The 27968-nt window shown below is 52.0% G+C and overlaps 1 protein-coding gene across 4 annotated transcripts; it reads right to left on the minus strand.

Annotated features, from left to right (window-relative positions):
- Positions 1-293: 293 nt before the first annotated feature.
- On the minus strand, positions 294-27930 carry SCNN1A (sodium channel epithelial 1 subunit alpha). 4 transcript variants are annotated; one of them, XM_047743133.1, is made up of 13 exons: positions 27714-27930; positions 25231-25590; positions 13753-14020; positions 12712-12902; positions 7744-7847; positions 7176-7339; positions 6696-6794; positions 6396-6513; positions 2692-2770; positions 2502-2559; positions 2283-2338; positions 2060-2135; positions 294-1707 (listed from the first exon to the last, which is right to left on the minus strand). In XM_047743133.1, exons 2-13 carry the CDS (start codon positions 25584-25586, stop codon positions 1327-1329), a joined length of 1950 nt encoding a protein of 649 aa, XP_047599089.1. In that variant the 5' UTR covers positions 25587-25590; positions 27714-27930; the 3' UTR covers positions 294-1326. The 4 variants fall into 4 exon arrangements, with proteins under 4 accessions (XP_047599089.1, XP_047599087.1, XP_047599088.1 ...); XM_047743131.1 differs by lacking the exon at positions 27714-27930 and adding an exon at positions 26871-27001; XM_047743132.1 differs by lacking the exon at positions 27714-27930 and adding an exon at positions 26249-26864.
- Positions 27931-27968: the final 38 nt, after the last annotated feature.

Below are 27968 nucleotides of genomic sequence, written 5' to 3' on the forward strand. Positions count from 1 at the left end.
AATCACTGCCCAGTAGGTGTCCTAAGGGGGACAGCACCATGGCTTCACCGTCCCACCCTAACATGGTGATGGCCACCTAGCAGGTGCTCAGCGATGCCCATGGAGGAGCTGGTGGTACAGTTGGTCTCTGCCAAGACCCCTGAAGAATGGCTGCTTCCATTGTGAAGCCAAGGGCTTTGGAGGGTCTGTCTCCTTGCCCCACCCTGGGACCTCCGACAAGCTTGGGCAGTGACCCAAGGACTTGTGTCCACTCCCTACCCCCTTGATGGTGCCCCTGTACAGCTCTCCAGACATTCCTTATGCAGCAAACGTTTATTGAGCGCCTGCCTACTTGCTCTAAGCGGGACACCGGGCTAGACCCTGAGGATACATAAATGAACAAGACTCCGTCCCCGACCCCAAGGAGCTCACAGTTTAGTTGGGGAGGCAGGCACAAAGGAACAAGAAAGCATACATCATCAGCTCTAAACATCAGGCAACATCAGCTCTAAAACAGATGTTATGCTGCGCTATGGGAGTCCAGGGGAGAGGGAAGTGATCAACTCTGGGGAAGACAAGAAGGAACCGAAGTCTTTGCAGAAGTAGTGGTGTCGGAGTAGGGTTCTAAGGGATGTGCAGGAATTCTCCAGATGGTGAGGAAAGCTTCCAGGCTGAGCAGAGAACTGGACCAAATATGCAGAGCTATAAAGGATGCAGAGGTAGGGGGTATGGCTCCGTGGGGACGTAGGGTAGATGAGACTGGAAGAGTCCTGGGGCCACCTAAGAATGGCCAAGTCTTTCCTACACTGGTCTGTTCCAGTCCCTGCCCTGGGAAGGGGAATTGCCCAAGAACTAACAAAGGGGGCTTTTGGGTGGTGTTCCCCACTCAAGTTCAAGAAGAGGTGCTAACGTGTCTACTGGAAAGCAGCGTGGCCAGGCCCGGGGCTGGGTAGGAAATGTGCATGCCTTTGTGTTCTCTTGCTTGTGTTTTGTTTCCGGTTGCCAGCGGTTTCCAGGGAAGGCTCCTTGTCGAAGCTCCAAGTGTGGCCTGGCTGATCCAAGGGAAAGGCAGACTTGTTTGCACTTGGGGAGGGAAATAAGCGTCTTCTCGAGGCAGGACCAGAGGGTACAGGGCAGGAGACAGGGCCATTCTGGGCAGGTTCCTTGGCCCCTGCTCACTGGGCCATTTCTGTAGCCCCTTACCCATCCTGCTTCCCTCCCCCACACCAAAGGCAGTTGGGCAGCTCTGAGAGGAAGTCCCCAAACTTTCTCTCATCCTGCCAAGCCTTCCCCCTCCCACCAGGGGAAGCGCCTGCCTTGGGTGGAGGGGGACACTCTCCTTCCCTCTCAGGGCTCCCCCAGAGTACAGACGGAGGCGCTGGTCCTCACCAAGCTGGATGGAGATGGGCAGGGGTCCAAGGAGGCATAGGCAGGGGGAGGGGCTGTCAAGGCTGGGGAAGTTGCAGGGCCTGGTGGGGATGAGGAAGGGGATATGGCATGGGGGCAGAAATGGGAGGGGACGGAGGAGGCTGGAGTGGAGGCCACCTCCCGGGCACCCCTGCCCCCTCGGCCTGGAGACCAGTAGCGGCTTCGGAGCCGACGGAGTAGCATGAGGACTGTAATAACCAGGAGGTCAAAGACGAGCTCAGCCATCTCCACCACAGACAGCACCGAGGAGCCAAACCACAGGCTCCACTGGCTACCCAGGTTGGACAGGAGGGTGACCATCTGTGAGGGAAAAGGGCACACTGACCACGAGGGCCAAGGTGGAAGAAGAGCCCCATCCCTCCTTCCGTGAGGCCCACACCCACCCCTTTCAGCCTCTTGGTGGTTCCCTGGACCCCTTCTGTCCAAGTCATACCCATCTGGCACACCCTTCCCTGTCGCCATACCAGAGACTTCTTCTGTCCAAGTTCCCCTTCTTCCAACCTTCTCAACCTTCACCCTTGTCCCCTCTCCTTCCCTTTTCCCCTACCTTCAAGGCCTAGACACCTGTGGCCCCCCAGGGGCACCCCCTTGTTTTCCCTCACAGCCACCCACTAAGACCTCCAAGAGAATCACAGGCTCAGTAAGGACATACCGTGACAGAGGGAGACTCAGAGTTGGTTTTGTATTTCAGCTCCTTGAAGAAGATGTTGAGTTTGGCAACACCATTTCTTTGGAGTCGAGGAGAGGGTAGAAGAAATGGCAATGGATTAACTTCTCAGACCCTCATAAATACCCTCCCCTGATCACATCCTCTTCCTAGATTCATTTTCCCTCCCAAGGACTCCTTTCCCCAGCCAGATCAGGGTAGGACTGACCTTTTGTTGTTAATAGTATAATTGTTCTGTTGGGATAGCATCCGGAAGACCCAGTCCTGGAAAAGAATGGGGGTGTCAATGGGGTCACCCCATATTCTTCAGGCTTACAGAGTACGGTGTGGCATCAAACACATCTATATACATACCCAGAGAAGACCACAGTGTTACACACACACACACACACACACATGCACACACGTCCCCTTTTCCCTACTTTACCTGAGATGTCACTGAGGGCCATCGTGAATAACCAGCAGATAGCTGGTAGCCGGTCACACTGGAGATGGAGAAAGGAGCTCAGTGCTTGTGGTGAGGGTCCCCCACTCAAAGGCTTAGCCAAGTACCCTGTACTCTCCCCAGCCAAGTGGCCAGCTGCCCAACCCGTGCCCCAGGGGAAGGAGACACTCACCTGCATGGCTTCCGGCACTTGGTGAAACAGCCCAGGCGGTCCGAGGAAAAGGCATCCTGGAGCTTATAGTAACAGTAACCTGTGGGTGCAGAGACATCCCCATTTTCCTGGGGCACCTCCACCTTCTCCACCCCAGATCCAAGAGGTCTCCCAAAATATGTGGGTACCCACACCCCAAGTTGTATTACAGCAATGCCACCCAAGTGGGGGCACCAAAAACTGTTTAAGAAATTAAGCTAAGGGGGCGCTTGGGTGGCTCAGTGGGTTAAAGCCTCAGCCTTCGGCTCAGGTCATGATCTCAGGGTCCTGGGATCAAGCCCCGCATCGGGCTCTCTGCTCAGCAGGGAGCCTGCTTCCTCCTCTCTCTCTGCTTGCCTCTCTGCCTACCTGTGATCTCTGTCTGTCAAATAAATAAAAAAATCTTAAAAAAAAAAAAAAGAAATTAAGCTAAGTCAGGAAAATTTAAAAAAAAAAAAATTAAAAATCCAAACCAAAAAACAACTCAGGACTCATCTGTGTAAAGATGACTAGGATATGTACAAAAATCTTAAAGTCAGAAAGAAAACTGGGAACAACTGTGTAAGAAGCACGAGCTTAAACCACAGTGAGATGCCACTTCACACCCACCAGGATGGCCATTAAAAAAATAAATAAGTGCAGGGGGGATTAAATAAATAAAGAAATAAATAAATAAATAAATAAATAAGTGCCCAGGAGGATGTGAAGAAGCTAGAACCGTCCTTCTTTGCCGCTGGGAACGTGAAATGATGCAGCCACTTTGGAAAAGAGTCTGGCAGTTCCTCAAAATGTCGAACATGGAGTTACGATATGACCCAGAAACGCCACTTCTAGGTATATGCCCAAGAGAACTGAAACACATGTTCACACACGAAATAGAAACAGGACATAGAAACAAGCCAAGTGTCTGTCAACTGATGAATGGGTAAACACATGAGACAAAGCTGTACCATGGACTATTCTTCAGCCCTGAGAAGGAACCCAGTACCCCTAGATCCCACCACATGGACGGCCCTGGAAAATGATACGCTAAATACAGGAAGCAGGGGCGCCTGGGTGGCTCAGTGGGTTAAGCCTTTGCCTTCGGCTCAGGTCATGATCTCAGAGTCCTGGGATCGAGCCCCACATCAGGCTCTCTGCTCAGCAGGGGGCCTGTTCCCCGCCCCCCCGCCCCGCCCTCTGCCTGCCTATCTGCCTACTTGTGATCCCTGTCTGTCAAATAAATAAATAAAATCTTTTAATAAATAAATAAATACAGGAAGCGGTCACAAAGGACCACACAGTACAGGATTCCGGTCCCATGAAATGTCCAGAATGAGCAAATCTGTAGAGACAGAAAGTGGATTAGTGGTTCCTGGGCTGGGGCAGGGGGGCTGTGGGTGCGGGACATGGGGAGCTCAGAGTGCTAATGGGTAAAAAGTTTCTTTGAGGGGACACCTAGGTGGCTCAATCCATTAAGCATCTGCCTTAGGCTCAGGTCATGATCCCAGGGTCCTGGGATGGAGCCCCGCATCGGGCTCCCTGCTCAGCGGGGAGCCTGCTTCTCCCTCTGCCTGCCGCTCCCCCCGCTTGTGCTCTCTCTCTGACAAATAAATAAACAAAACCTTTTAGGGGCACCTGGGTGGCTCAGTGGGTTAAAGCCTCTGCCTTCGGCTCAGGTCATGATCCTAGGGTCCTAGGATGGAGCCCCTTATCGAATTCTCTGCTCAGCGGGGAGCCTGCTTCCTCCTCTCTCTCTGCCTATCTCTCTGCCTGCTTATGATCTCTATCAAATAAATAAATAAAATCTTAAAAAACAAACTTTAAAAAAAAGAGTTTCCTTTAGGAGTGATAGAAATGTTCTCAAGTTGACTGTGGCTGCCGCACAGCTCCGTGAGTATACTGAAAATTAAAACTATACTAAAATCAAATTGCGCACTTTAAATGGGTGAATTACATGAGAGATAAATGATCTCAATAAGCTGTTACCTAAAAAAGGGAGGGGAGATGACTCTACAGATCCCCTTTCTCCCCTATTTACCAAGTTCTAAGTAAGGTTATTGTGTCATTCCTGCTACTTTCAGTTGCCCGTTCTGGAAGTCCTCCATTTCTGACTCAAATCCCCCTGTCTGCCAGGACGGGGGCGGGTGGGGGGTAGGTATGGAAAGGCAAAGGAGGGGGGCAGCTGGGCCGCTTCCTCTGGGAAGTCAGGAATCCTTAGGGAACAGCAGATCCTTAGGGAACAGCAGATCCTGTTTCCCCCCACGCCCCCATTCTTCTCCCCTATCCTCCTGGCTTCTCAGCAATCAGCATTGTTACTTTTCTCTCCCAGATCCTCAGACTCACAGCCACTCAGAAATCACTGAGGGCAGCAAGGAGCAGTGGGCAGGGGCACATGGGAGGGGGACATCACATCACATCTTCCCCCTGGGCCTTGGCTTGCTCATCTGAGAAAGGAGACAGTGAGGCCAGATGGCCCCTGAGTTTCCCTCCAGCTCTGGTGTGCTCTGACCTAAGGTAGGAGAGAGGAGAACAGGAAGGCGGGGACTCCCAACTACAGGGCAGGGGGAGAGACCTGTGGGGAGCACACCCAGGGAAGGGAGGAGGCAGAAAGATCCACAGGGACAGAACCAAAAGAGGCAGACGCTAACCTCCGCGGTCTGCCGGGTCCCCTCACACGTGCGGAGGCTCACCTCCTCCAGCAAGAGCCACCAGTGAGAGGAGAGCTGGGCCCAGGGAAGCCCGGGGAGGAGGACCAGTCAGTGGAACCAGGTGAGAGCATGCGCACCACGACTGCCAACCCTCTACTTTCTAGTTTCTTGTTTGGGATTTTCTTTCCCTCTCAGCTTCTTAGGACAGAGCTTCCGCGCAGCATGACTCAACTATAGCTACAGAAAGGAACAGGGATTGGTCTACTCCTAAACCTGGAGACTTCAGTGCTCTCTAAACTTTTTTGATTGTGCCCTCCTGTAGGTAAAAAAAAAAAATCTTAAATTGGGGCACCTGGTTTCAGCTCAGGTGGTGATCTCAGAGTTGGGACATGGAGCCCCACATCAGGCTCTGCGCTCAGCAAGGAGTCTGCGTGGGTTCCTCTCCCTCCCTTTCTGTACCTCCCCTACCCTACCATGTGCGCGTGCACGTGCGCGCTCTCTCTCTCTCTCCCCCAAATAGATGAATAAATCTTTTTTAAAAAAATCTTAAATAAGTAACTCTCTATGTATTGATTTATAAAGTCCACACTTGCTACTAAAGAACTGATCCATTAGGTACATTCTAAAACATATACAGAACGGAAGATGGAGAGATCCATATAACTTCTAGTATTTTCTTCCGGCACCCAGTGAGCGGTCTTGTGCCTTGCCCAGCACCTGGCAAGTGAGATGGGGAAGCTATAGGCAAAGTGTGCACTGGGACCTCAGGACATCAAAGACTTTCCTCACGTGCTTTTCCTTCCTTATGCTGCGAGTTATTTTTAAATGGGGCAATTCTCTAGAAACAAACAGAAGCCAGAATGCAAAGAGGGAAGCTGAGAGGGAGGAACAGGGATAGAGGAGAGAGAGTGAGAGGAAACCGAGAGGTGAGTCTAGGGGCTGGAACACAGGGGAGAGAGAGAATTAGCATCCCAGAGGGTCCCAGAGGGGAGTGCTCACTCCCGCTCCAAGAAAGTCCTGGGGTCCAGGGTCAGACTGGGGTTCCCTGCAGCTCACCCCAAGAATTGTGCTTCCTGTAGTCACAAAACTCCGCATTCTTGGGCAGTGGATAGAAGATGTAGGCACAGCCACACTGCTTGATCATGTGCTCCTGGAAGCAGGAGCGGATGCACACCTGGAGGGAGGGGGGTGATGGGAAAGGGGGTTCAGGCCTGCCCTCTCGACACAGCAGGGAAGGGAACCCCTCTTTCCACCTGTAACACACACATACACACACACAAATATACCCCTCCAACTTTCAACTGACCTACAGGGCAGGCCTGGGAGATGGTTGCCATAGAAACAGGCTGGTCTCACCTGCTGTGTGTACTTGGAAAGATAAAGGTTCTCCACAGGGACATCACTGCCATTCTTGGTACAGTCACCATAGTTGCCCCCAAGCCTGTCCAGTGCTTCCTGCGTACCCGTATGCACAATGAAGTCAGAGGTCAGAGGTCAGAGGTTTAGAGCCAGTGGCCTAGGCCCCTTCCTGAATTCTCTGTCTTCCCTCAGTCCAGAGGGTTTATATTTCCTACCCACCAGCCCCTCCTGTCTGCCTGGCCATTTCCAAACATGCCCCCAGGGGCCCCCAACAACTATCCCAGGGCTACTTTCAAGGACACTGGCTCCCTACTTCTCCAGCCCCTTGTCCCCAACGCTGCCCCTAAAGACCTCCAGACCTGCCCCAGACCCACCCCACATGATCTCCCTCTACGGACTTCCAGCTGTCAAGTCACCTCTCCTGCTCTCTCCGACCTGTGGCTCTCCCCTCCCAGGCCTCCCTGGCAGCACCCTTGCCTTCCTCATGCTGATGGAGGTCTCCACACCAGGCCGCAAGTTAAAGCCGCCGTCATCCATGAAGGCAGGCTCATCCTGCCCGTGGACCATGACCCTGGCCCCAGTCACTGTGGACAGCAGCGGGATGAAGTCATTCTGCTCTGTGCGCAGTGTTAGGGACAGACCTGTGGGTACAGAGGGAGCAGAGTGGGGGCAGAGTTGGAGACGTGTTAGGGGACGGAAACCCCCTCTCCCACCTCCTAGTCTCTACTGTTCCTGAGGAGGGCCTTCCTGTAGGCCAGAAAGACCTACATAGGGATTTGGCAACCCCTGGACTGGATTCGGGGGCGGTGGGCAGGCAGAATTGGGACAGGGATTCCTAGCACACCTGGAGTGGACTCAGTGGTGCCCATGGGGGACAAAGAACAGAGAAGACTCCTTCCAGAATAGAGACAGGCATGTTATAGGGGAGCCCAGAGGCACACAGCATCTCTAGGACATGAGCACGGGGTGGGTAAGTGTGGGTGAGCAGGGCGGCAGGAAGCCTTGAGGCAGAGGTCAGGGATGGCAGGAATGAGGAATGGCTCACCATTTTTGATCCCAGGCATAGAAGACATCCAGAGGTTAGAGCTGTTCTTGCCATTGAATGTGTAGCAGTTCCCATACATCGGGTGATGAAAGTGAGAGTAATTCCTATCCAGGAAGAGGGAAAGTAGGATCAGAAAGGGAAGTGTAGGGGATCAGAGAGAACTTTCAGTGACCTTGGTTTCCTGATCACCTACTATGTGCTGGCACACCCTGGGAGCTTTACCCATGCTCCCTAAGCCACTCTTACCAATCGCCTGTGAGGGATCATCCCCACATCACAGAAGAGGAAGCCAGGGCACAGAGAGGTCAAGGAGCTGCCCAGGGTCACACAAACAATGATGACAAACTTGGGACTCAAAAACAGGTCCTCTGTCTTCTAGTCCAGTCTTCTCCCACCAGGCCACCTGACCTCACTGGCCTTGTGACCTCTCTGGTGTTGTTGTGCTGCATTACGAAGACTTTGGCAGTGTCCCTAGCTTTTCATGTATCTATATCTTAGTTCCCCATCTGGACTGTGATCTCCTTGAGGACAGGGGTCACATCTCATTCATCTCTGTATCATCTCTGGGTTAACTGCACAGTTCCTGGCATACAGACAATAGAGAAGATGGTTAATAAACAGGGGCCAAACGAATGAATTGGAGAACTGGGAGCGAACAGGGTTGGAGGAGACGGTGAGACCAGCAGTGAGCACAGAGCTGAGAGGAAGAAGGTCAGCACCCAGGGCAGGAATGAGCAGGGTTCTGCTGGGATGGCCTTGAGCAAGTCATTTTCTCTAAGCTTATTTTCCTCGTCTGTCAAATGAGGAGATTGGAACTAGATGATCTGGAATATTCCACTGGCCTTAAAGAACAAAAGCCCAGAGATGTGAAAGATGGGTGCCCATTCTGGGAAGTGCTAGCAAGCCAGCATTTCCAGAGCAAACGCTGGGTTAAGGGAGGGAAAGAAGAGGCTCCGGAAGTGAACAGAGGCCCATCCTGGAAGGCCTGTGAGCCCTGCTCAGGGGAGAGAGGGGACAGACAGGTACAACGTTGTGGATGCCCACCACGGGCTCTATGCGGCAGATGGAATCAACAGATGAGATCGAACAACACGGATGCACCTTAAAATAGAGCTAAATAAATAAATAAATAAATAAAAGGCGAGGGACACCTGGGTGGCTCAGTCAGCTGTGTTTGCCTTCGACTCAGGTCCTGATCCCAGGGTCCTGGATCAAGCCCTGGGTTGGGCTCTCTGCACAGTGGGGAGCCTGCTTCTCCCTTCATCCCTTCATCCCTTCATCCCCATGCTCTCTCTCTCTCACCCCCTCTTCCTCTCTCAAATAAATAAAATCTATGAAAAAAAAAAAAAGGTGAAATGAGGCACCACCACTTACACATACATCTCAATCACATTTTGCAAAAAACACATATAAAGAGATACACATTCAGCACAATAGGGGAATCTATGAGAAGCAATAGAATGGGACAGTTAAGAGCACAGACTTTGGAACTCAACTACACACATGTGAACCCCAGCTTGAACAAGCAGGAGCCGTGGGACCCACCAAGTTACTTCATCTCTCTGCACTGCAGTTTCCTCTTCAGTAAAACAGGGATGATAACAGTACTTACCTCACCGGGGTGTGGTAAGGATGAAATCACCCTTTGAATGAGGCTTAGTACCTAGGAAGAGCTATATAAGTTTGCTATTAAGGCTATAAAGTAAAAAAGATGGTAGCGGGGCGCCTGGGTGGCTCAGTGGGTTAAGCCGCTGCCTTCGGCTCGGGTCGTGATCTCAGAGTCCTGGGATCGAGCCCCGCATCGGGCTCTCTGCTCGGCAGGGAGCCTGCTTCCTCCTCTCTCTCTGCCTGCCTCTCTGCCTGCTTGTGATCTCTCTGTCAAATAAATAAATAAAATCTTTAAAAAAAAAAAAAAGACGGTAGCAAGTAAAGGAAGGGGAGGGTTTAGAACCCTCATACACTGCTGGGGAAATGTAAACTGGGATGATGACCACTTGGAAAACAGTCTGCCAGTTCCTCAAAACGTTAAATACAGAATTACCCTATGACCCAGCAATTCCACTCCCAGGTGGATGCCTTGGAGAAATCAAAAGATTCATCCCAACAAAAAAATGTACGGAAATGTTCATAACGTTACTCGTGATAGTCAAGAAGCGGAAACAATCCATATGTCCATCAACTGAGGAACAGATAAATAAAATGCGGGCTAGCCATACAACGGAATATTACGCAGCCATCAAGAGAACAAACTGCGGGGCGCCTGGGTGGCTCAGTGGTTTAAGCCGCTGCCTTCGGCTCAGGTCATGATCTCAGGGTCCTGGGGTCGAGTCCCACATCGGGCTCTCTGCTCGGCGAGAAGCCTGCTTCCCTCTCTCTCTCTCTCTCTCTGACTTCCTCTCCGTCTACTTGTGATCTCTCTCTGTCAAATAAATAAATAAAATCTTTAAAAAAAATAAATAAAAAAGAGAGAGAACAAACTGCCGGGGCGCCTGGGTGGCTCAGTCAGTTGAGCGTCCAATTCTCTACCTTGGCTCAGGTCATGCTCTCATGGGTGGTGGGATCGAGCCCTACGTCAGGCTCCATGCTCAGTGGGAAGTCTCCTTGAAGATTATCTCTTCTTCTTCTTCTGCCCTTCCCCCCAACAGATAAATAAATCTTTTTTAAAAAGGCTGGGGGCGGGAGCGCCTGGGTGGCTCAGTCAGTTTACCATCTATTTTCAGCTCAGGTCATGATCTCAGGGTCCTGGGAGCAAGACCTGTGCCAGGCTCCCTGCTCAGTAGGGAGTCTGCTTCTCCCTCTCCCTCTGCCACCCCAGAATCCCACTCATGCTCACTCTCTCTCTCTAATAAATAAGTAAAATTTTTAAAAAATAAATAAAATTTCAAATTAGAAAGAATGGGGGCACCTGGGTGGCTCAGTCATTGGGTGTTTGCCTTTGGCTCAGATTGTGATCCCAAGATCCTGGGATCGAGCCCCACATCAGGCTCCCTGGTCAATGGAGAGCCTGCTTCTCCCTCTCCCTCTGCTTGTCCCTCTCCCTCTGCTCTCCCTGCTTGTGTTCTCGCACTCTCTCTGTCAAATAAATAAATAAAATATATATTTTTTAAATTTAAAAGAAGGAAGTGTTGATACATGCTACAACATGGACAGGCTTGAAAACATCATGCTGAGTGAAAGAAGCCAGAGACAAAAGGCCACATAGAATATGATTCTATGTATATGAAATGCCCACGACAGGAAATACATAGAGATGGAAAGTAGATTCCTGGTTCCCAGGGCTTGGAGGAGGGGAGGGAATGGGGAGTGACTGCTGGTAGGTGCAGGGTTTCTTTTTCGGGTGAGGAGAATGTTCTAAAATTAGATCGTGCTTGCACATTTCTGTGAATACATTATAAATCACTGAATGGTATATATTTAAAGGATGAATTTTATGGTGTGTTGTATCTCAATCAAGCTGTTATTAGAGAAAAGATTACAGAGAAAAGGAAAAGCCATGATAAGGGGCTTTAACTCGATTCCAGAGGCCATGAGAGACCATGGAGGCTTTTAAGCAGGACTAACTGGGGTAGTTGCAGAATAAAGACAGGATCTGGAGTCCAAAAGACAATGGGAGGGGAGGGGATTATAATAAGCTGGGTGAGACATGACGAGGCTCCAGGCTCTGAGCTAAGGAAGTGACCTAACCGTCAAGACAGAGATGAACTCTGGACTTCCCACTGATGGGGAGGTAGGAGCAGGGGGCTGGCACAGTGAGAGGACCTTTGGGAAGGACGTTTAGAGACACTCGGTGGCAGGTGTGAGCTTCCCAGGAGGTAGCTCCTGCCTTCAAACAAACATGAAGACGAGAAACAAGAACAAAATGCCCCGTACGCGGGCCAGAGTGTGTATGCCAGGTAACGGTGGGGGCAGAAGCGGGTGACATCTGTCCTTGCTGCCATGCTGAAGTAACATGGGGAGGAAAGGCCCCTAAAGAGTGGAGATGCTGCCTCAGCACCCTTCCTCAGCCAGGCAGAGACAGCCAGACGGCCCCTGAAACGGTGAAGCTCAAGGAGCACTAGTAAGAGGGGAAGGCAGGGGTTGGAGGGGCCAGAGGCTGCCACCTGCCACGACCTCTTTGCGAGGACGTAGTGACTGGAGTTCTGGCCCAGGTAATGCCTGGCGGGCACTGCAGGGGAGTGGGAAGGATCCTTCGCTAGGGCTGCCCTGGAAACCTAGGGCAAGCCACATCTACCTGTTGGAGTTCAAGGGCGATGCGACCCAAGTCTCCCTGCAGTTTACAAAATGCCCTCACACTTATCTCATGAACTTGGAGATGGGTATAATCAACATCCTCATCGCTTGAATAGAAATGCCAAAAGGCCAAAAGTTATATATATTTTCCTATTTGGTGCATCCCAAATTCCTAGAACAGTGACTGGCACACAGCCCAGATAGTAAACAGTATTTGCTGAATGAACATTGAACGGATCTCATTTTCCCCCATTTTATAAACAAAGAAATGCTCTCTGCAGAGCGGTGTCAAATGCCTTGAGTCACCTGGCTGGGAAGTTACAGAGCCAGAGCAGGGACTCAGGCTCACTCCCTGATTCAATCCATGCTATTTCCACCAAACCATTACTGTCCACCTCCTCTGAGAAGATGACCTCCCAGGCACTTTTGAGTTTGGGGCTAGTGACAAAGAGGCCTTAGAAAGATAGAGATGCATGCTTCCAGCCATGGGAGTCTGAAAGCCAGACCTCAACTCCATCCAGCCTTTCCAGGGCATCCCTCTTAGGCTGCCTCACTCAGACCAAGAACCCCTGCAGGATAATCCACAGGACAGAGGTTTGGACCTGAGCAAGGTAGGTACATGCCCCTCCTCTCCTCTTGGCACCAAGCATTTCCTGGGTGCCGCCCACATGAGCCTCAGATTGGCCTTGGGGAAGGAGACCCTGTGGGGAGCACGGAGGGCAGGCACGAGGGACTCACGCCTGACTGCAGGAGGCCTGGTTGAAGCGGCAGGCGAAGATGAAGTTGTCCAGCATGTCCTCCCCCGGGGCCGGAGAAGTGTCTCGAAGTCTCGCAAGAATGTTGATGTAGTGGAAACGGTACCACTCCCTCACTGCATCCACCCCTGACGAGTAAGTCTGGTAAAAGCAGTCCGATTTGTTCTGGTTGCACTAGATACAGAGACCACAGAGTGTCAGAGGGCCGGCAGCAGGGGACAGGCTGCAGGACAGGATGAAGTCAAACATGGAGTGGTCTGGGGTCCCCAGGGCTAATAGATGGGGTGGGGAGCCAGGAGGGGGTTAGAACAGAAGGCAGACAGAAGCTGAAGCTCGGAGAATGGCTCAGGAAAGCATGGGCTTAAGGGAGTGGTTGGCCAAGGAGACGGGGAGCTGTACACACCTTGTGGGTCATTTCTACAGCCTCCGAAAGAGGGTGGAGCAAGCATTCGTCTCCCCATTTTACCGATGGCAAGACGGAGGCATCAAGAAGTTTGCCCTAGTAACTGAGCTAGGACGAGAACCCAGGTCTCCTGGCTGTATGGTCCACTCTCCCCAAACAGGGTCTCTCTTCTTTCCTCTGTTACTCCCCCCACTTCCGCTTATTCTCCATTTTACTTTTTATTAAAACAATCTTTTTAAGTCTTCCTCCTGTCTCCTTCTTCTCTCTTAGGCCGGCAGAGCCCCACTTCCCTACTGGTGGGTCCCAACTGAGCCCCACCGGCGGGGACTGACAATTCAGAAAGGTGCTTTTTTCACAACAGATCTGACTTCCGGCCGCTGGAACGCACCCACAGAGGCCGGGGCGAGGAGACCCCACAAGCCCGCACACAGAGAGGTGTTAGTTAATTAATTAAAGTATTTTGCGGGCAGACAAGATCCCGCCTCCCGTCGCTAGGCAACTGAAGCGGGGTCCGGAAAGGCAGGCGGGGCCGGGCGCAGGAGGAACCGGGGGGCCTGGGGGCCCGGGCGCCGGGGCGGGGCGGCGGGCGGGGCCTCCCGGGCTCAGGGGGCGGGGCCCTACCAGCTGGAAGCCGATCTTCCAGTCCTTCCTGTCCACTTGGGGGTTGTTGTCCTGCACAATCGATTTGGCGCTGCGGGCTTGGCGGGCCCGGGAGGGCGGGGCCGGGACCGCCAGGCGCTGTAGGGGGTGCGGCCAAGTCTCCCCGAGGTCGCGACGACCGCGGGGGTGGGCCCCCACGGTGCTGGAAGAGTTGTACTTGTACAGATCGTAGAGCGTCTGCTCGGTGATGCGGTCCAGTTCCTCCAGCTCCCCTTTAATTTGCGTGTCCCTGGAAGGGGCGATGGGAAGGGGGTCGGTCTGGGGGGCCGGCCTCGCGCGAGTCCCTGGCCCCTGAGGGCCCCAGTTTCCTCGCCCAAAACCGGTGAGGTCGGTTCATCAAGGAGAAGCCTGCAGGGAATAGCTCTGGTGGCCCCAGGGCTCTCTCGGAGGGCGGGGGACGTGGGGGTGTAGACAAGGTGTTCCGCGGGGGCAGTGAAGGCGACTGTGAGCCTCTGCGGTGACGGCGTTATTATGGCCTGTTTATCAGAAGGAAGAGGCGGGAGGCGCCTGTCTGGGGGGCGCTCTCCTCCCACTCGCCCTGGCGGAGGGGAGCCCGGAACTCCTCTGCCCTTTTCCAAAGCAGGGACAGGGTGTGGCCTCGTCCTGCGCCCACACGCTCCCTCGGACCCGCGCTGTGCGGGTCATCCCACCCGGGTCCCCGCGGGCCCCCCGAAGTGGCCTTTGGGCCCGTCTGCCACCTAGCTCCTGCTAAATTAGGGGTGCTGAGCTGCACTTCTAAAACTTCCCCAGAAACTTTAAAACTACAGATGCCGCACACGGCCCCTCCCCATCAAAGACTCAGTTTTAATGAGTGATGGGTGGGGCCCAAACACCAGAAGTTAAACACTGTCCAGTGTAAATCATCACATTCCTTCTCGTACAGGCCCTATTACCCTCTCCATCATGAAAGTCCATAATAGCAGTGCCTTAGGGCTAGAATCTACCAAAACAAAACACACGTTAATAAATTCAACAAGGTTGTAGGATACAAAACCAATGTACAAAAATTCACTGTATTTCTAGATAATAGCAACAAAAATATGGAAAAATGAAATCACAAAACAACACCATATAAAATAAAATAAACAACATCAAATACCAGGAATAAATTTAATGAAAGGCAGGCAAGAGCTTTATCCTGAAAATCATGCTGACAGAACTCAAAGGCCAAAATGAATGGAGAGAGTTACATGAGTTCATGGGTCAGCAGACATTCTGAAGAAACCCACAGGCTGATTCTAAGGTGTATGTGGAAATGGGAAGAATGTACAGTGGTCAAAACAATTCTGTTTTTAAGTTTATTTATTTATTTATTTATTTATTTTATTTGACAGAGAGAAATCACAAGTAAGCAGAGAGGCAGGCAGAGAGAGAGGAGGAAGCAGGCTCCCCGCTGAGCGGAAAGCCCGATGTGGGGCTCGAACCCAGGACCTGGGATCATGACCTGAGCCGAAGGCAGCGGCTTAACCCACTGAGCCACCCAGGCGCCCCTATTTATTTATTTTTAAGTAATCTCTACACCTCATGTGGGGCTCAAACTCAGACCCTGAAATCAAGAGTCCCATATTCTTCTGAGCCAGCCAGGCATCCCTCAAAACAATTTTGGAAAAGAGCAAAGCTGGAGTCCTTAACTCTATCTGACTTCAAACTCACTGTGAAGCCACAGTCAGCAAAATAGGGCAGTGCTTATGTAAGGATAGACAATAGATTAATGGAACAGAATAAAGTCCAGAAATAAACCCACACGTATACAACCAACTGAGTTTTGACAAAACCTAATGAAAATAATTTTTTCAAACAGATGGTGCTGGAACAACTGTATGCTGTGTTGAGAAGAAAAACAAAAAATTAAAAAAAAAAAAAAAGGAAACTCAACTTCCACCTCAGTTTATACACAAATATTAAATCAGGTTGGATCATAGACCCAAACATAAAATTCAGAAGCAGAAAGATTCTAGAAGGAAACATCAAAGATACACCTTCATGACCTTAAGGTTATGTTTTTTGGTTAAAAAAATATATTTTTTTTGGAAAAAAATATATATTTAAATATAGATATACATATATTATATATACATACATATGTGTATATATAAAATATGTATTATACATATTATATATATACACATATATATATCTAAGGAAGCAACTGATGGATCATTAAGCTCCATTTCTGAAACTAATAATATGCTATATGTTAATTAATTGAATTTAAGTAAAATAAAATTTAAAATACCTTAGGAAGACCTTATCCTGCAATATAAAGGTCTCTTACAAATCAGCAATAAAAAGGCAAATTGTTTTTAAATGAACCGAAAACAAATCCAAAAAAAGACAATAAAAGTAAAAATGCACCAAAAGATATACACAAATAGTCACTAAACACATGAAAAGGTGCTCAACAGGGGCACCTGGGTGGCTCAGTGGGTTAAGCCGCTGCCTTCCGCTCAGGTCATGATCTCAGGGTACTGGGATCGAGTCCCGCATCAGGCTCTCTGCTCAGCAGGGAGCCTGCTTCCCTCTCTCTCTCTCTGCCTGCCTCTCTGCTTACTTGTGATCTCTGTCAAATAAATAAATAAAATCTTTAAAAAAAAAGAAAGAAAGAAAAGGTGCTCAACATAATTAGTCCTCACTACATACACTTCAACAAAAAATATAAATTTTAAGAAAGGCAAACTTCTAAAAAAAAAAAAAGAATGAGGCACCATTTAACATCCATTAGAAAGGCTAAAACTAAGAACACCTGGGGTGGCTCAGTCAGTTAAGCATCTGACTCTTAATTTCAGCTCAGGTCTTTTTTTTTTTTTTAAAGATTTTATTTATTTATTTGACAGAGAGAAATCACAAGTAGGCAGAGAGGCAGGCAGAGAGAGAGGAGGAAGCAGGCTCCCTGCTGAGCAGAGAGCCCGATGTGGGGCTTGAACCCAGGACCTGGGATCATGACCTGAGCCGAAGGCAGCGGCTTAACCCACTGAGCCACCCAGGCGCCCCTTCAGCTCAGGTCTTGATCTCAAGGTCCTGAGTTCAAGCCATGCATTGGGTTCCACACCCAGCATGGGACCTACTTATAAAAAAAAAAAAAAAAAAAAAAAAAAGGCTAAACCTAAAAGATTGACAAAGTCAAATGCTGGTGAGAATGGAGAGCAGCTGGAGTTGCAGCTGGTGGGAGTCTATAATGGCACAGTCGAGGGCCGCCTGGTAGCCCTCGACTACCAAAGTTAAACACCCATCTACCTTATGACCCAGCAATTTCACTTCCGGATATTCTACCCGATTCCACTCCTAGCTATTTATTCAAGCACAATGAAAACATAGAGACTTGTACGTGAATGTTCATAGCAGCTTTATTCATAAGAGCAAAAAGCTTGAAAACAACCCAAGTGTCCATCAATACTACTCAGCAATAAAAGGAGGCTGATACAGGCAAAAAGCATGGGAGAATTTCAGAAATACAGTAATCAGTAAGTTGAGCCAGACACATGCAAAAAAAAAAAAGTGTGATTTCCTTTAAAAAGTCTGAGAATAGGTCAAACTAACTGATGGTGATATAAGAGAATGACAGTGGGAGAGGGAGAGGAATGGACTTCAAAGGGCCGCCAGATAATGGAAATGTTCAGGATCTTGATAGTCAAACTTCAGTTGAGGACTTAAGATTTGTGCATGTTACTGTATATCAATTATACCTCCATTTTTTTTTTAAGATTTTATTTATCTGAGAGAGAGAAGGAGCAGGAAGAGGGACAGAGGGAGAGGGAGAAGCAGAATCCTCACTGAGCAGGGAGCCCCACATGCGACTCCATCCCAGAACTGTGGGATCATGACTGGAGCCCAAGGCTGATGTTTAACCAACTGAGCCACCCAGGTGCCCAGTTATACTTCAATTAAAGAAAAAGTCAAGGGGTACCTGGGTGGCTCAGTCGGTTGAGCATCTGACTCCTAGTTTTGGCTCGGGTCATGATCTCAGGGTGGTGAGATCAAGCCCCACATTGGGCTCCAGGCTAGGCATGGAGCCTGCTTAAGATTCTCTCTCTCCCTCTTCCTCTGCCACTCCCCTCACTCACACTTTCTCTGTCTCTAAAAAAAAAAAAATAAGAGAAAGGAAGGAAGGAAGGAAGAAAGGAAGGAAGGAGAGAGAAGAGGAGAGGAGAGGAAGGAGAGAAGAGGAGAGGAAGGGAATAGAAGAGAACAGAAGAGAAGAGGTCAAATACGTGTGTGTCAGGGGTACTGCCAGAGATTCGGGTTTCGTGGGAAAGGGTGGGGCCCAAACAAGGTTGTTTTACAAGAATCCCAGGGGCCCTAACCAGTCTCTAGGCCATACCCTCACTGTCTCCTCTACTAGGCTCGGTTTCTCCCTCCTTCATAAAGTCTAGCAGGCTGGGCCGCAGGTATCAGCCCCAGCTGCCCCTCATCTCTTCAGAAAATGTAGCTCAGATCAGAGGTGTGTGTCTGACATTCCCAGAGACTTGCTTGTGATTGGGTAATTCAAAGGATGGCAGAATCGGCTAGTCTTTATTGAGCACTTACTCTGAGCCAGGCGCTGTGGTATTAGAAAGGACATAATTTAATGTAATCTTCAGTATAATTCAGCAAACTGCTGGCCACTGTCAGCTAATACTATTGTCATTCCTTTTCGCAGGTGAAAAACCTGAGGCAGGTGGCTTGTTCAAGGTAACCCAGCCAGGAACCGGGTCAGAAAGCACTCCAGCCATCATACTATCCTCCACTCTTTCCCTGCCAGCGCTGGCTATTTTAGGAGGTTGACAAGCTGCCCCAGAAGGAGCACTGGACCCAGAATTAACTAGATGTGCGTCCTGGTGTTCCCACCACACACTTCCAGCTGGGTCATGTTGGTAAGTAACTCACCCTTTCTGAATCCAGCCTCAGTCTCCCCACCTGTAAAAGGGGCATAACACTAGATCTCCATACCATGTGAAGGTCTCAGGGGGTTAAGTAAGAAAATATTCAGTGACACGAAATGAACAGGATACTGAGTATCTGGAAGACTTGGACAGGAGTCCGAAGCCTGAGAAACGCAACCGTCTTTCTCCCACTCACATAGGAAGAATCCAGGTCTGCCACCTTGGCTGGAGTTATTGTCACATATGCCACCACATCTCTGGCTGAGCATTCCCTTTCCACACCCCCTTAAGCTGTCTCAAGTTCCTCTGCGTCCATCTTCTGACTTGTACACTCTCCTCACCCTCATCTTCGACTCAGAAAGTCTAGCATCTTCTCTAGCCACACTGCTCCTCCCCACAGAGCCCCAGGCTATCCTTATGCCAGTTTCCCCCTTGACAGTCCCCCTTCCTATTTGGCTCCTTCCTGCCTCTTCCAGAGAGGTCTCTGATGAGACCCCAATCCCACCTCCAGAAGAGGCCAGGCTCCACAGAAAACACACTCCCTCCCCCAAGGTCTGCCTCTCTCCTTTTGGTTGATGGGGAGTTGCTTAAGGAAGGGAGAAGCATTCCCATATTCCCCCTTCAGAAAATAAATCTCTCCCTGCCTTTCGGCTGATAGCTAGAACTAAGAGAAGTGATGTGGAGTAAAACCCACTAATGACATCAGATCTTATCCTGCAAGCAGGAGGGCACTGGAAAGAGAGCAGGGCAGAGGAGGGAATAAAGAATGCAAACGTGGGGGCTTCAGCAAAACAGTCCACACTTCAAACCTTGACCTTGACCTCCTACCCAGCCATGGTCACTACCCAGCTCCCACACCCTCCCACAATTCAGCCAGGCAGACACTACTATCTCCATTTGACAGCTGAAGAAACTAAGGACCATCCATCACACGGGCAGCTTCTCCAGGGCCACTCAGCAAGGAAGTCCCAGAGCCAAGATCTGAGCCCAGGCCTGTCCGACTTCATGGTCCGGGCTTTTCCCACTACTTCTGCCGCTGGGCTCAGAAGCACTTGAGAATGGGGAGCAAAATCTCCTTTCTCAGCACCTGGCCATCTCCCCTCCAGCCCCTCTTCTCCTGCTCAGGATAGACTAGGAGGAGCAGGGAGACTGAGAGACTTAGGGGCTGAGACCCCGGCTGCCTCCCTGTGTGCCTCTCCTCCCTCCCTCTTTCCCCTCGGTGGCCTCCTCTCACGGGAGAGCCCTTCTCACTGGGCAGCCTTGGATTTGCCTAGGCCTTCATCCCACCCCCAGGAGGACCCTAGCAGAACATTTGCACTCAGCCTTCTGGATGCACTAGGCAGGATGAGCACTGGAAACTCATCAGCTTCCTCTCTAGTCAGTGTGCATCTGGGGACCTACTCTCCTCCCTCCGTCCTCCAGGGACCACCTAGAATCCTTGACTTCCCTTTCTTTGACCCCTTCCTCAGCCCCATTCTCCTCCAAATCTCAGCGTCCTCAACCTGCCTCCCAGCAGGCTGGGAACAGACAGCCCCGATAAAACCCTTCAACACACACACACACACCCCACCTCTGGGAACTCAGCCTTCACCACACTATGTTCACGGGCAGGTGCCCTGGAGCAGTCCCTTGGCAGTGAGCCCCCCACCACCACCGCCCACCCCTGTGAAGCCAGAGTCAGCCCCTCTACAATCAGTTCTGAGCTCTCAGACCACATGTTCAACTCAGTCCCGGCTGCAACATTTTAAGAACAATACATGTTCCCAAACGAATGCTTGTCCTGAGGAGGGACAGCCCAGGGACTGAAAGCTTGAGAAACCATTTCATCCAAAAACTAAGAAACTAAGTTCTACTCGGCTCTGCGGACAGATGTCTGAGCCCTGCCCACGGTTTAGATGGTTTGCCTTGGAGCAGTCACTTACCCTCTGTGCTTCTGCTTCACCACCTGTAAAATGGGACTATTCATAGTACTTGCGGCATCAGGTTATTATGGGGAGTAAATGAGTTAATACAAGAAAAGTCCTGAGAAAAACACCCGGCCGAGGAGGCACTGTGCAGCTCCTGCTGTTGTCTTATTCTCACTGCTGTTGGTGGAGAAGAGCAGGCCACGGAGACACGGGGGTCCTGCCTGCTACTTATCCACCATGGAACTCTGTGGGCTTAAAAAGGTAGAGCCTAAGAGCAGATTCCAAACCTGGCCCCTCTAACAGCTGGGCGACCTTTGCAAAGCCTGTAGGTTCTCAGAGTCTCGGTTTGCCCATCTGACTTGGGGGGGCAGGGTGGGGGGCATGGGGTAGAGAGGACTCTCCTTCCTTATCTAAGGAGCTTGTTAGGAGGATCCGAATCTGATAGTGGACTTTGCAAGCTGCAGGCAAGTGCTGTTGTCCTAGTCAGTGGGTGAAGGAGAAGGTGTCTTTAGGGTTGCTTCAAAGAGACAGAACCAGAAGCAGAGGCTAGAAGTTTTAACGAGGTCAACTGCAGCTCTATTTAAGGAAGAAAGTTTTGGTTTTTTGTTTTGGTTTAGTTTGTTTTTAGAGGGAGGGTGCACAGGTGCAGGGGTGGGGGAGGGCAGAGGGGCAGAGAGGGAGACAGAGCATCCTAAGCAGGCTCCAAGCCCATCATGGAGCCCAACAGAGGGCTCAATCCCAGGACCCAGAGACCGTGACCTGAGCCGAAGGCAGATGCTCAACCAAATGAGCCACCCAGGTGCACCCCTAAGGAAGAACTTTCTAAGGACAGCTGCTACAGAGGTGGATAGGGTCCTGACACGAGAAGGAGCCCATCACTGGGGGCCGAGAAGGACAGTCCTAAGAGTCTGGGCTCTTGTCCCTGCCCAGCCTGTGACCCACAAAGCCTGATTTCCAGACCCTGCAGGGTTAGACATAGAAGGCCCAGCTCAGAACCCTCCCCACCAACAGCATATCTCTTTGGGGAACTGCCCCTCTCCTCATCCCACCCCTGCGCAATCTTGGGAAGGGATTTACCATCTTTGGGAAAGGATCCCATGACCTCCTTTGCTGTCTGAGAATTTCAAGCTCTTCCTTAGGTCCAGCCTCAGTCCCTCCTGGGACTAGATGAAAAATATGTTCTCGGGCTCTGTTTTCCCTTGATGCGGATATGACCGGCTCTCTCTCAGGTGAGAAAAGCCCTTTGTTGACAAGAAAGAAAGGGACTGCTCTGGCTGACCCTTCACACCGGATTCTTAGCGCTTCCTTGCTTAGTATGGAAGGTCTTCAGCCCCTCGCCCCCTCTTCCGGAAATGACCAAGCAGCCTAGGACCGCTCCGTCTCTGCTGGCCGGGGACATCCAGCTACTGGCTGTGGGCACCCCTGCTCTGACCCTGCCTCATTCCTGTTCCCTCACCAGCTCTTCTGTCCTGTCCACTGGTCTCCACCTGCTCCCTGCTACTTTCCTGGAGGAATCACGCATCTGGCCCATCCCCTGCACCTGCCGCCAGCCAGCAGCCATGATTCACACTCGGGTCACCACCCACCCCTGCCTCTCTCCTAGAACAGGAGCCAAGAGCCCTGGATCCCTCTCTGGCACACCTGATGAGTACTGCTCAGCTTTTTTTTTTTAAGATTTTGTTTATTTATTTGGGACAGCATGAGCTGGTAGGGTGGGAGGTAAAGGGAGAAGCAGGCTCTGCAGTGAGCGGGGAGCCCAATATGGGGCTCAACCCCAGGACCCTGGGATCCTGACCTAGCCAAAGACAGACGCCTAACGCCTAACTAACTGAACCATTCCAGGCACCCCAAGTACCCCTCATCTTGTTCCTGCTCTTCCTCATAGGACCCCACCAGCAACCTCAACCTTGTGGCACTTCACCGGGCTCCTCCTCAAAGTGCAGAGGGAGAAAGAGCCTTGAAATCAAACACACTGGGTTTGTGACTCAGCAGTAACCTAAAATGCACTGGCTGCTCCGTGGGGTAGGTGGGTGGGTGTGGCAGGGTGACTGTTGCCTGTGTGACTCCGGCAGGTTACTCAACCTCTCTGGGCCTCCGGCTCCTCATATATAATGTGGGCCTAATATTAGTACCGACTTCAGAAGTCTTTTGTGAGAACTAAATAATTTCACATAAAACGTAAACTTCTATCCGGCACACATTAAGTACTATAGAATTAGTATATTAGCTATTGTTGTTGTTATTTCTTTATTATTTGTTCAAATTGCTCAGTTTACTAACTCAAATCATGTAAGCTCCATTTCCAAAGGGAAATAATAATAACGTCTTACCCAGACCTGCCAAGTTTCAATGAGACAGTCCTTATGAAGCACCCAGGGGCGCCCCGATGGCTCATTTGGTTAAGCATCTGCCTGCAGCTCATGATCCCAGGGCCCTGGGATGGAGCCATGGGGCTCCCTGCTCAGTGGGGAGCCTGCTTCTCCCTCTCCTCCCCACTCATACTTTTATTCAATATCTCTCTCACTATCTCTGTCTCTCTCTCAAATTAAAAAAAAAAAAAAAAGAAGAAGAAGAAGAAGCTTTAAAAAATAAATAAATAAAGCACACAGCACAGGGGTGAGCCTGTGCCAGGAGGTCCACATTGTTCCCCGGGCTAGGGGGCCTTCCCAGACTCCCCTCCCGTCCTGAGGCGCACTCTCTCTGCTAAGCCCTGAGGCCATCAGTCATGCCAGAGAGATTCTTTCTATTGTGGACACCTACCTCCCAGCCTGCTGCTCTGGTCTCAATCCCTGGGGCTTCTTCCTGGCCTGCCCATTACCCCTACCCAGGACCCCAGCCCCTGCAGAACCTTAGGTAATATACAGGCCACAAAAGACGGAGCCCGGCCCTCTCCGTCTCGCACCTGTGTCTTCAAAGCACAAGCATTTATCACGAGCCTGCTACCCAGCCTATGGTCCCTCCCACTGCCTGCCTTCCCCTCCCTGCTGGCTCAGAGTGGTCCACCATGGCCCAACAAGGTGAAGGGGAATAAGTGGGGGAAAGATCAGGGCAGGGAAGCAGCAGAGGGTCAACAAGAAGAGAAGCAAAAGCCCATGGGCACTAAGGAAGAAAAGTGAGGCTGACCCCAGGCAGGGGGAGGGGAAGGAGAGCCGGGAAATGACATGTAAATGTCTGACTACAAACTTCATCTATTCCATGTCCTGCACCTAGGGAATTAAGAAGAGGAAGGGTTTGTGACCTGAAAGAGGGTGAGTCACAGCTAGGTCACTATCTCGGTAGCCTTCTTCTCTGTCTTTGCCTCGGTTTCCTCCAAAGTAAAATAGGGATAATAACAGTCCCTGCCTCATGGGGTTGGTGGGGGAGTTGGGGGTACTGCAGAGTACTTAGCAGTGGCTGGTGCACGAAATGGGCCCTTCGCCAGGAGGGCATATGAAGGCCAATCCCTGGAATGGCCCGCAGTGTTTTCTCTGGGGCACAGGACGTCCCAACCCTTATTGGTCCGTGACACACCTTAGGACACAAACAGAATGCATGGGGGGGCCCCCACCCTTAGTATGTGACCAGTCTCCATCATCCGTAATGGGGCGCACACACACACACACACACACACACTGTCGTGCGGTCACACCCGCAGGCACCCATAAATCTTACACTCCCTGAAGGCAGAGACTATGACTCTCACAGCCTTTATTGGACTGATCACTCGGCCCTGTGTTTTGGTTTTGGGGGTTGGTTCTTTCCTTTGTTTTCCGTCCTGCTGCTATTTGTGCTGCCTGTGTCTCTTCTATCTTATTCTATCCTCTGGTCCCCAGAACCTACCTGCCTTTGGGGAAGACTGGATGAACGAATGAGTGATCCCATCTGCCCGGGGCCTCGCATTGTGTGGGGGCAAGTTCCAGGTGCCAGCAAAGGTGACCCAGTGAATGAACACAAATAAAAGGTGTATATAAACACCCAGCCCCGCCCTCCTTTCTTCTCTGTGGTCACCATCCCCTCCAGCTTCCAGAAGAAAAGCTGGCAAAGAACAGCAATGAAACCCAAAACTGCAGGACACACCCAGCACTTAAAAGTCAGGTACCAGGGCAGGTGAGCCAGAAAGCACCTCAGGGGTCACCTGGGTCTTTGGAGGGGAGAGAGGACCAGGGGGCTGGATTCCATCTTGTCCTGGTCTCCTCTGGCTCCACCCCAGCCTCAGTGCTCTGGGACTGCTTGGCTGCCACCCCCCACGTCACTTTCTCCAAAACAAACTCCCCCTTCTATACCAACACCAAGAGACCGGCCTGCCGGCTCCCACCCACCACCCACAGCTTCCCCTCTCCACCACATTCTTCTCTCAAGGTGGAGGAGGCCTTGTTCTTCACCCTCCTCTCGCTCTGGGGAATCTGGGGAAGGGACAGGAATGATCTCTACCCTGCCCTTCCGGGTAGCCGCATCTCCCTCCATCAGCACTCCCCCCCCCCCCCCCCGCACCCATGGGAGGTAGAAGGGACGCGAAGGGGAGGGCACTGCTGCTCCAAAAACCACACTGTGGATAAGCCGTGGGCAGTGCCCCCAGCCCATCAAGTCAGGGAGTCCCTATCTCCTTGGGGACAGGAGTACCCCCTCCTCCCGCTGCACGTGCAGTCCGCCCCTGCCGGCTCTGGCCCAGCCTTGCCCCCGCACAGCGGACTGACCTGTAGGGGTTGAGGTTGCAGATGGTGACCGCGGGGAAGACGAGCTTGTCGGAGTTGAGGTTGATGTTGAGGCTGACGGGGTAGCTGAAGTACTCCCCGAACAGCTGGCCGAACTGCCAGTACATCATGCAGAAGGCGCAGAGCCACAGCACGGCCCAGAAGGCCGTCTTCATGCGGTTGTGCTGGGAGCACACCAGTCGGATGGCGCCGTGGATGGTGGTGTTGTTGCAGAAGAACTGGAAGAGCTCTCGGTAGGAGCGGTGGAACTCTATCAGGGCCTCCTCCTCTTCTGTGGGCTGCAGGGGAGCCGTGGGTTCGGGGCCCGGCCCCTGCTCCTCACGCTGCTCTCCTTTCATGAGCCTTGGAGGGTCATGGTGGGGGGGGGTGTCAGTGCTGAAGTTCTGGGCCCTGGTGCCTCCCCCATCATCACCTTGACCCAGAGTGAGGGTGCTCCTGGCCAGGCCCACACCCCGTTGGGAGCCCCCTCTTCTCCGCCCCTCCTTCCCTCCCTCCCTCCACCTTCCCAGGAGCCGGCTGACCTGCAGGAGTCGGGGCCAGAAGAGCTGTAGCTGGGCTTCCCTGGGAAGCTACCTTTGGGGTTCTGTCCCAGCACCTCCCTTTCTGTCTCAGCGATCAGTCTGCCCTGTCTTTAGTCTCCTTCCTGCAGAACCTCTGTGTCCCAGCGCTGACTCGTGCTCCCCCTCTCTCTGTCCTTTCTGCTTCTCTTTGGGTCTCTTTCTCAGCTCTCTTCTTCCTTGCCTGTCTCCTGTCTATGTGCCAGGCTCTCTGATCCTGCCTCTTCCTCTTCCTCCCCGCCTTGCCCCCTCTCAGTCTGGGTGGTCTCTCTCCTGTGTCTCTGGCCCTGGCCTTGGACTGTGTCCTGACTCCCTCTGTCCCAGGGCCTAAAGGCCTCCGGAACGTCTGGACTGCCTCCTGCTCCCAGCTCCCAGGTTGTGGCTGGACTGGGACTGGTTCCTTTCCAGTTGAATCTGGCAGGCGAGCCTCTCCTCCCCCTCACCTGACAGGTGCAACGGCCTGGCTAGGGAGCCCGCCCGCCAGGCTGGGATGGAAGCGACGGAAGCCTCATTAGCATCTCAATTAAAGGTGAGCAGGGCAGGGGGAGGGGCAAAGGAGGAGTTTGAGCTAAGAGTTCTCCAAAGGGCGGAAGGCTCCTGAGCGCAGGTGCCGGGAGAGTCTGGACTTCCCGGGACTGGAGAAGGCAAGAGCCCCCCACCCAGAAAAGTAACGGTGGGGGGTGCTGACAGATGAGGAGACCAGAAACAGATGGACAGGGGAGGGTCAGAGATCATGGACTAGGAGAGAAAATCCTGAACACCAAGCCAGGAGGGCAAAACAAAGGAAGAAGAACCAATCAGGATGAGGGGGACTAAAGCTGGGGAGACCAGGAGGACAGAGAAGGCAGAAAAAGAGAGATCCATGGAGGAGGACAGAAAGGATGCCCGGGAGGGAGGGCAGAGTTGGAGCGGCAGAGAGACGAGGGTGATGGGGAGGGAGCCAGCCCTGAATGGACTCTCCCCTCCCTGGCAGGAGATCAAGGGGAAGAAGCCCCAACTGGGCTTCTAGGAGCTAGTTTCTTTCCCTGGGGACTCCTTCCAAAGGCACCCCCGGGTCAGCCTCACCCCCAGGTCTTGCAGAAGAAGAAGGGGTTATCTGCAAGTATCCTCCTTCCTCAATAAAGTGGGAACACATCCTGGCCCCACTGCCTTCCCTCCTGGTCCATCCTCTTCCCTCCTGACTCCTCGCTACCACCCCCTACCTTGTCCAGGCCAGGGAGGGGCCCAGGTGAAGCTGAAGCTTGGGCGGGGCCCTGGGACATTCTGTTCTTTTTTACACCATTGGCTGCCAGGCCAGGAATGTGTAATGTCCCCTGTTGTGGTCACGGGGTTGCAGGAATGTGGTCACCGAGAGGCAGCACAGGGGCCAGGCAGGGCACCCAGGCACAGACCTGGAGCCCAGGGCACATTAGGGACAACTGACACCGAGGGGACAGGGAGGGATGTGGGCAGCACTGGGCGTCACAGAGGAAGCCCTGTCTGCTCCAGCCCTGGAAGGAAGGAAAAGCTCACTGGTCGGGGCTGTGTTTTTCCTCCAAAATCTCAGCGCCAAACTTAATCCAGCAAGAGGATAAAGAGTGAAGTGTAAGCAGTGAGCACTCAGAGAGGGAAGGGGCAGGGCGATGTCCCAGAGACACAACCACACAGCCCAGACCCTGAGCCTGAGGGCAGGTCAGCCACAGCGGACCCCTACCAGAGGCAGCCCCAGTACTTGTCACTGGCTGCTGCCACCTCCCTGGGGGGAGCAGACCTGGGATAGGCAGACACAGTCCCCGCCTGAGCACTGATGCAGGCGGGTAGAAGAAGACCGGCAGGCAGGCTGGCAGCAGAAGATAAAGACTCTCTCTGGGCAGAGATAAGAACTAAGGGCTGAGGGAGCCCCGGGGAGGGGCAGCGAGAGGCACTCACCCTGAGGAAACTCAGGAAGACATCTCAGCTGCATCTTGAGGAATATGGAGGAGTCTACCAGACACACGAGAGGGAAGCGGGGTACTCCAAACTCAGGGGGCAGCTGGATCCTGGGGCTTCCTCTTGGGACAGGAGTTCTCTGTGGCCTCTTAAAGTGAGAGCTGCTGTCAACCAGGATTCCCAGCCCAGTCCCATGGCTTCCCTGGATGCCTGTTGGGGACAGCCCCCTCCTAGGAAGGGAAAGGCTGGGTTTTC

Source organism: Lutra lutra, chromosome 8 (assembly GCF_902655055.1).
Source record: "Lutra lutra chromosome 8, mLutLut1.2, whole genome shotgun sequence".
NCBI classification, from domain to species: Eukaryota; Metazoa; Chordata; class Mammalia; order Carnivora; family Mustelidae; genus Lutra; species Lutra lutra.